General features: G+C 40.9%; 1 protein-coding gene across 1 annotated transcript in view; it reads right to left on the bottom strand.

The window, feature by feature from the left end:
• The window catches only part of CDC20B (cell division cycle 20B), a 48,545-nt gene extending 45,522 nt beyond the window's left edge, over positions 1-3,023 (bottom strand). The window contains exons 1-2 of the mRNA XM_030320963.1: positions 2,892-3,023; positions 2,648-2,710 (exon numbers count right to left, since the gene is read on the bottom strand). Of these exons, the coding sequence (XP_030176823.1) occupies positions 2,648-2,710; positions 2,892-3,023 (195 nt within the window). The remainder of the gene's footprint in view (positions 1-2,647; positions 2,711-2,891) is intronic.
• Between the last annotated feature and the right edge of the window lie 6,281 nt (positions 3,024-9,304).

Raw genomic sequence — 9,304 nt, forward strand, 5'->3', positions numbered from 1 at the left:
ACTGTTGCATGGGTCAAAATGGCCTCCACAGGAATCAGAAAATATTTAAAAGCATATGGTACAGTTAGTTCTTCCCACTTCACAAGCTAAATATCATGCTCAAGTATTTTATGAGTCTGTGACTTGAGAGAAAATGAAGTGAAAAATTCAGGCAAATCCTGCAAACAATTCAACCACATCCCCCAACCACACCCCAAAATTTCCACTTTTCTTGATATTTCAAGTGAAAATGTTTAAGTTGATTGATTCATCTTCAAAGTTACCTCTCAATTCTCTCTTCAGCTGGTACATACACATGGTTACAGAGACCTGCTCTAATGGCATATTAAGAAGCTGATTATCTAGAAAGAATACTATAGACTTAGTTGAAAACTGGGGGAAAGAGTTTAGGCTTTCCATTTCAAATTGTCATTGTATTCTAAATTTTATATTAAAAATAAATATTAAAAAACATAATTTCACAAATACTTTCATACTGTGTACCCAGGACTCCAAAAATATTACCTGGAAAAAAATTTTAAGAATTAATTATATTGGGGGCGCCTGGGTGGCTCAGTCAGTTGAGCATCCGACTTCAGCTCAGGTCATAATCTCACAGTTCGTGGGTTTGAGCCCCATGTCAAGCTCCGTACTGACGGCTCAGAGCCTAGAGACTGCTTCGGATTCTGTGTCTCCCTCCGTCTCTGTCCCTCCCACACTCGCATTCTGTCTCTCTCTCAAAAATAAATAGATATTTAAAAATTAAAAAAAAATTAATTGTATTGATTTCTTCACCATTTGTAACACTGTCTATGGTGTTATAATTGAGTGACTGAAGAGCAATTACAAGTATTATGGTTACCAGTGCCCTGGTTCATAGCAAAAAGTATACATATGCACCAAACACACACACTAATTACAGAATCAATTATACTCTGATGTTCATTGTATATGCAATAAGATAGCAGTTGCATGTTAGCTGATGCCATTCACATCTTCAACCAGCTAACAATACACTGCCAACCCATCACACACAGGAAACCAGTGCAGCTTGTTAGCAAGAAGAATTTATCCAGAAGCAAGTGGCAGGGTAGTTGTGGCTGCCACATTGACCCAAAGCAGCCAGCTAACAATACACTGCCTACCTGACTCAGGTTACTGCTGCTTTTCATGGCCCATGAAGTCACCGAAGCTACTGTATGCAATATGAAACACAGTAGCCGAACTGTAATCTTAATAGTCACAGAAAAGAAAACTCATAAATAAAACTTGTTACTCCAAAATTATTATAAAAAAAGAAAAATACTATTTTTAAATCTCAGCAAAAATTTAAATATATATATATTTTTTAAATGTATGTTTATTTCTGAGACAGAGACAGAACATGAGCAGGGGAGGGGCAGAGAGAGAGGGAGACACAGAATCCGAAGCAGGCTCCAGGCTCTGAGCTTGTCAGCACAGAGCCCGACGCAGGACTCAAACTCACGGACCGTGAGATCATGACCTGAGCCGAAGTCGGTCGCTCAACCGACTGAGCCACCCAGGCGCCCCAATCTCAGCAAAAATTTAAAAAGACAAACTTTCAGAATACTTGCACTTAGCTGTTCCACAGTAAATGCTTGGATATCAAAATACGGTTTTGCAGTACAAGTGAATTAACAAAGTTATACTTAACTGTAGCTTTTCCAATTATTTCTCTTTACTGAGAAATATTTTCTCTTTACTGAGCAAAAGACCAATTGTCTGTATTAGGCAGGAAAATATTTAGGAGTCATGGAAGTGCATAATTTTGGTGTAAAAGAAAACTGTAGCTATTTTGGAAGGAAAAAAATCACTATTAAAGTATTTAGGGACTTAAGTTGTCATTATTTTGTCCCCCATTATAAATAACATTAGCCATTGCATTCTGAAAGGGCTGTTATGTGTTTGATTTACTGTGTCACCACTTAAATATTGCAAGATTTTTAAAAGATTAAGAAAAATCTGTAAAAATGTTAATGGGTTTGAAACTAGAATCTATGAGTAAAGTTTAAAGGAATAAGAACGATTTTGTGTAGAGAGAAGCAAGGTGAATGGTGATTATGAGAGATTTAAAGCATATGAGGGATGTTTATGTAGTAAAAATAAGAAAAACTCATTTATATTTGTTTTATTCTTACACTGATTAAGAGAGAAGCTACAGGCCTTGGCTTCAGACTTTGAAGGAGAAAAGGTAATACATCGGATCGATTTTAACGTGAAGATCGACCTTGGATTAGGCCACTTCTCCCGATTATCCACAAGATGGCACCATTTCCATTTCTTTGGGGGGCAAGCTTTTAAACGCAACAGAGGAAAGTACAATTCGCAACTGTTAAAATGAAACAGTAACAGCCAGCTAGCAATGCGCTGCCTACATCCAAGCTTCATCCTTTTCTGTTGAGCCAAAAACTAGAAAGCCCCATGGATATACAAACAATTCCTCTTGTCAGGGATCTTCAGTTTCTTATAGAAATGTGGGGGGAGGGTGTATAATTAGACTCTGCAGTTAGTGATATTTTAGGAGACTGATTTTTTAAATTTTCATATTCTTAGACCAGGCCGTACTTCCAACAAGTACCTTCTTTAGGAAGAATTAGTTTGTTCAAATTCAGAATTAAGAGAACCACAGTAAGCACTAGACACTTACCTTGGGAGAACCTTGACTTCTCTTTTGCTTCATGTCTTTGGCGAGCACCCGCATGACGTTCTCCTTGGAAAATATATATAACATATGAAGAGAAAAATCATAATGTTAGGCGCGGGATGTTTCTAGATCCTCAGCTTGTCCAACCCCATTTACTCATTTTCTCTTCCAGCCAGGCACCTCTAGAACACAACTAAATTACACATCGCAAAATGAAGGAAGGATCCGGGTTTAGAGTTTGTCCTACCTGTAGGTCCTCAGCGGGCAGAGTCCCCTTCAGGGAGTCGGGGCTGGGAAACAAAAGGACGTTACTCACCCACAGCATCTCTTCTTCCGTCCGGACCCTCCGCGGGGCGGTGCGCTCCAGTTTCCACTCCATCTCAGGAGGATTTTCCCCTGCCGGGTGTTCGGCCTCACCTCGATCGGCTCTGGTTTTCCCCCCGGTCTAAGCCAGCCTTGACGCCTAATCGTCAAACCTCTACTCTCATCCCCCAGGACCATCATTTTTCGCTCTTAACCTCCATTTCCCCCATTCCTCCCACGGCTCGCAGAGAGTATTCCCCAGGGTACTGTTTAAAAAGCTGGCGGGGCGGCAGCCGGAGCGGGAATCCCCCTCTCCCGCTTCTCATTGGCCAGCGCTTTGGTGACGTCAGAGGTCGGGAGGGATTCCCCCCGGCGCGCCCCTCGGCCCGCCTCCACCTTCCAGCCCTGCCTCGCCGCCGCTTGCTCTTTGTCCGCGGAGGCGCGCACTGGAGCGCCAAGCTTTGCCGCGAGCCTTGGCGGGCCTGAGCTGGGCCCGGCGCCGAGGGCTGTCACGCCAGCAGGAGATGAGGGGGTTGGCGGGCGAAGAAGCGGGTTCTGTGAGTTCACGCTCTTTCCATTTGCGGGGGGGTTGGGGGGGGTGGGGAGGAAGTTTTGTTACAACGGGACTTTCTCTCCGTTGGTAATGGTGACCGTTTGTGTAACCCATAGATATTAGACGTATCCCCCCAACGTGTTCATCAGCTCGTGTTCCACTTTCAGATAGGCAGGGAAACGTGGCAAGAGTTCTGTGCTGATGAGAAGGGAGAGCATTGACATATGCACTCAATAAGTGCTTCTCTGCTGCAGCCATTTGGAAGTGGGCAGGTTCTCTCACTTGAGCTTCTGCGCTATCTTCCCAAACAAGAGTTGGTGAGCGAGGTGAAAGAGTTGGTGAAAGCTGGTGACAAGGAGCACCTCATGAGGAGTGAAGAGCCAGCAAGAAAGCTGAGCAGACTGGGGGCTAAGTAATAAAGGAGAGGATGATATTGGGGGGTTAAGGGAGGGGGTTAGATGGAAATGACAAGGAGCCAGATAGGCTGTACAGCCTTAGCGGCCCCACCTGAGCTGCCAAGAGAGGCTGGCTGTGCCATATGGCAGGAGGGAAAACCGTGTCTGGGAAGCTTCTGACAGCCAGCGTTTTCCTCCCCATAACCGCCTCCCTACCTCTCCCCCCACCCCGTTTGACATGGGACTGCTTGTGCTCTCATGCAGCATGTGGGTTTGTGCATTTTACCAGGGAAGGGATTCATACATATCAGATACTCAGGGTGAGGGGGAGGAACAATTGTTGTAGAAAGTGATTTATAAACAAAACAACAACAACAAAAACTCTAAAGTTACTCTCCTGTTTTCCTTCTTACTGAAAGCAAGAAAAATTGACATCAAGGCTGAGACCCAATCTTGGGACCAGTTTTCCATCTACAGTAATAAAGGTTAGGGGAAATGCTGCAAAGGGTAACATAATCAAATGAGTCTTATCAAAATGCTTGATAGCCAAATGGATTGAAATATGTAAGTTTCACCCACAAGAATTTCACCTCCTTACAGTGCATTGACTTCCAGTAAATCTTTTCAGCAAACACGGAGGCTAAATAAAGTGAGATATTGGCTGAGTTTCAACTGTATTGTTAATTTAAAGATCAGTTTTGCAAATGTCAGCTAAAATTAGCAGCATATTGGAAATAAAATCGAAGACTTTTTGTTCTATTTTTAAGTACCATTTTACTGTACCATTTACCAGGGAAAGGATTCATAAATAACAGATCCTCAAAAGGGTCAGTGATGGGCACAAACACAGGAGTAATAAATCCAGTTCAATTAATGAGTTTCTAAATCCATGTAAACTGTGATTTTAGAATCCATGCCCTTACAAGTATTAAGAATAAGAATAGTGTTTTATTCTTTTAGAATTCAGTTATCTGTAATGCATACATAAATTCCATTTTAGCCACTAATTCCACAGCATATCATGCAATCTCCAAATGCCTTTCCCCCCTAGGTTAAAGCAGTAAAAGTATTTTCCTTTAAAAAGTTATTGTGCATTTAAGTATTCATATTGAAATTTAGTAAGAATGATGGAAGTAGAAAAATCACCATGGCAAACACCTTAGTACTAACTGTTGCAGTCAAGGATCATGAATGGTAAAACTGAGGTACATATGATGAGGGTGTCTGCCTCCTATGACCCAATGCAAAAAGGAAAATCGTAACTTCTCATTGGACAAACCTGGCAGCCACCACCTCACCATTAAGGACACCATTTTAATTAACCTCACCATTAAGGACACATTGACATCTAGTGCCTCCTGATATGATGCACTAGAAAGGGCACAACATAACTTATTTAATATTTTTGCCCAAAAATGCATAACCTGAATTAATAATGAGAAAATACTAAACCAACCAAATTGAAGAACATTCACAAAATGGCGAGTAGTATTCTTCAAAAGTATAGTCATGAAAAAGAAAAATTGAGAAACTATCACCAATTAGAAGTATCTATGTAAAACATAACAATTAAATGCATTGTGAGATCCTCGATTGAATCCTGGACTGGGGTGAAGGGGAGGAACAATTGTTGTAGAAACCTGAATAATATCTGTAGATAGTGAACAGAGTAGTAGTAATGCTAATTTCCTACTTATAATCATTGTGTTATAGTTGTGTTAAATGCTAACATCTGGGGAAGCTGGGTGAAGGATATAATGGAATTATTTGTACCATTTGTGTAACATTTTTCTAAGTCAAAAATTATTTCAAATTAAGAAATTAATATCATGTGATCATATTAATAGGACATGGCACAACTGTTTAAGAGAAAATTGATATATCCTGTAAACATTTTATCTTCATATTTATCAAATACGGTTTAGGAATAGGGTCTAATTCATATATTTATGTGCCTGTGTGTGATTTACTATCTTCAAAGTGTTTCCTCCTTTGGAGAGGGTTTTGCAGGCAGATCTGTGATAAGGACCAGGGCTGTGAGGAAGGCTTCTCCACAAAAGCCAAGGCCAATTCCAACGGTGTCAAGGTGAAGGGGGGTAAGTGGTGAAGCAGTGAGAAGGGAGAAAGGCGTTTTTCTTGACTCCTATCTGGCCTGCGGTCTGAGTCTGAACAGGTCTCTACCGATGGGAAGCCAAGAGGAGAAACAAACTTGCCAAGTGCAGATTTTTTCAATTACATGATCACATTTTCTTCCTAAATAATAATGTTAAGAATCTCACATACACAATGCGCCAAGTCAGCTCCCTTCATCCGCCCTCCCAGCTTTCTCCTTTCCCCAGAGCTCTGTCAGACCTTTTCCAATGCATTTACATACATACGTGTGTACTCAGTCTGACGCTGTGCATCTTCCTACGTAAATATGATCTTACTATACTTATCGTTTTGCACCTTGCTTTTTCTACTTCGCTGTATTCAGTTGCAAACCGGAGAGCTTCCCCAGCCCCAGCTCCAACTGCCGGGTCTCACGCCCCTCTGGCCCGGCGTCTCCCGCTAGGCTTGCGCCCCCACCTGTGGTGCCAGCCCGCCCCGACTCGCGCCCCACCTCCCGCGCCAGCCAGACCACTTTGGCGCCCGCCTACCGGACAAAAGGGACCGTTGGAGTGCGCTCCAACCGTCTCTGGGGCACGTCCCCGCCAGGTGCGGGTAGGGGGTGGGGGGTAGGAGGGAGGTGCCTACCTTTCAGGATCCATTCAGCTCCAGTCCAAGTAGGATGCGAAAGCCTGGATGCAGGGGAGAGTTTGGGATAGCTGCACTGTGGTAGAGTCGGGAAGTTAGCTGTGAAGTTTGGGGAAAGAAAGGGAAGGCGACCATCATGTTCTGGACAGATAAACTGAGCGTGTCTGCTCCCAATCATATATAGCTCAAAATAGCACGTGGGAAGGAATAAATGAATCCCTTATAATTCAGGCTAGCAGCCGGGCTCGGAAAATAATTTGTAAAGATTCTACCAAATAAAAGCCTCAGTCAGAAGAGTAGTCAGTAAACTACCGTGTCACCTCTGGTCACAATGGACTTACCACTTTTTCAGTTATAAGTGGTTTTTGTACATGCCTATTTTTCTGTTACCGCCCGGCTTCTAAGTACCGGGTCTGTCCTTATTAAAATATATGTGTCCATGATACCCGAGCTAATGAAGGTGGAGGGTACAATTTACCCAGCTTAAAGCGTGAAATCTGAAGATCACTTCGCCTCCAACTATTCATCTTCTTTTATGCATTTTCCCCTTCTCTTTCTGCTTAAGGCAGCTCTTGCGTAGGGTACTAACTAAAATAAGATACTTCTCCAGAATTGTAAGGAATGTAAGGAAAATACCAAACTGAAATCAGTACAAATCTGTATAAACTATGGATAAAGTGAGGTATATGAACATGGTACCCCCTCAAAGAGGGCTCATGAATGCTGTAGACTTAAAAATCCTTTTACTAGATATCCTAGCAGCACTTCAAACACAACATAATCCAAAACAGAATTAAGAATCCTTCTTATTCCTCCTCACCGCAAACAGCCTGTTTTCTGCCTGCTTGCACCCTGTTCCAATATCCCTATCTTACTTGTGGAATAGAGTCAAAGTCAGCCTTCTTTAACACTTTCCCTTCCCATAAGATTACATCTGCCTTCTTCTTGAACTATTATTACAGTAAACTCATTGATAATTCAATATCTAGTCTATTCCCATTAATTCCATTTAACATGTTTATTAATGTTTATTATTAATAATATATCAATTATTATTAATATAATAATTATCATTAATTAATTTTTAATCAATTAATTATTAATATAATGTTTATAATTAATAATGTTTATTATTAATTAATTCCATTTAACATGTTTATTTGCACAGAATAAGTTCCATACACCATGTGAAGCAGTGAGGATCTAGTGATAAAGCTATAAAAGGCACTATGCATTATCTTTACTGAATTGGAGTTCTCCCCTGCCCCAAATCCCTATAAGGATTTCCTTACACACAGAATTAAGTTCCAAACTTTCTATCTGACATGCAAGCCCTCTACAATTCAACTTCCTCCTACCTTTCTTGCATCATCTGCGATGATACCACTAGTATATTCTGTTCCCCACAATGTAGGTGATGCCCAGCCTTCTCCTGCCTTCAGGCTACCTCTCTTGTTGTTGTTTGTTTATTTATTTTCTTGCAAGGAAAATGTGGGGCTCATGCTCTACTGGGGCTGAGTCAGTAAAGCACCCCACCCAGGCAGCCATCTCACTTTTGAGGGTTTTTTTTTTTTCATGTCTTCTAGCAATCTTACCCTTGAAATTTCAGTTACCTGTTCCAAAACCCTTCTCAAATCTCCCTAATTCTAACTTTTTCTTCCCTATGTTCCTGTAGCATTTTGTTTGTATCTTTAGTCAGTTTAATTCCAGGTTTTGTATTTGTAAGTATATTGAAAGCTCCAAGAATACAAGGATCTGGTCTTTTTCATCTCTGTATCCTCCAGAGAATGGCTCAATGCTTTGTACATAGTTCATATTCACTAACCGTTGGCAGAATTGATTTGTAGATGAGATTAGAACCGTTCCCAAATCCTGGAACTAGGATTGTAGAGTCACAAAAGAAAGACCTTAATATGGCTATTCCTGGAAGGTAATACACCCAATTTTAAGAAAATTATGGGTTAAAGGGTATAGTGGAAAGCAAAGGCACTTGGACTAAGGTAGATTTGGGTCTTCCTAGGCCTGCCACTTGCTAAGCACGTAACTTGAAACGTGTTGTTTCACCCCTTTAAGTCTCAGGTTCCTCCTCTGTAAAATATGATAATTACTACCTACTATACAGATTGATAATGAGGTTCAAGAGAGATATTATAAAATCCCTGAAAGTAAAAATTCTTTTCTTTGAGATGAAGTAATGATACTTAGATGGCTAATTTAAGAGAGTATTTGGATAATAAACAGGTCTCTATAAAGCACTGGCCAGAGGCTAGTATCCCTAGGTCCAGAGCCTATACATAGTACGTGTCTGACACATAGTAGGTGGTCAAGAAATAATATATAAGTGAAAAAATTCCAAACTCCAATCCAGTTCTCTAAGTAGTAATACACTAAATCAAGAGTAATCCATATGGCTACTCTAGTTTGATGGTTATATCACTGGAGAATACACATTTTAAATGTGTTCCAATTCTGTGCTCACCAGACAACTTTTTGATTTATGACTTAAGCTTAAGTCTGGGAAGTCTTATCCCTGATATGGAAATGATCCCACTCTAGACAGTTACATATCTACAATCGTAAATGAATTGAATTCTCATTTATTCACCAGATTTGAGCTTGATAAGTCAGTACCACATAATTGCAATGAATTGACGACAGTTCTGGAGAAGTGGA

This window comes from Lynx canadensis, chromosome A1, assembly GCF_007474595.2.
Source record: "Lynx canadensis isolate LIC74 chromosome A1, mLynCan4.pri.v2, whole genome shotgun sequence".
Classification (NCBI taxonomy): domain Eukaryota; kingdom Metazoa; phylum Chordata; class Mammalia; order Carnivora; family Felidae; genus Lynx; species Lynx canadensis.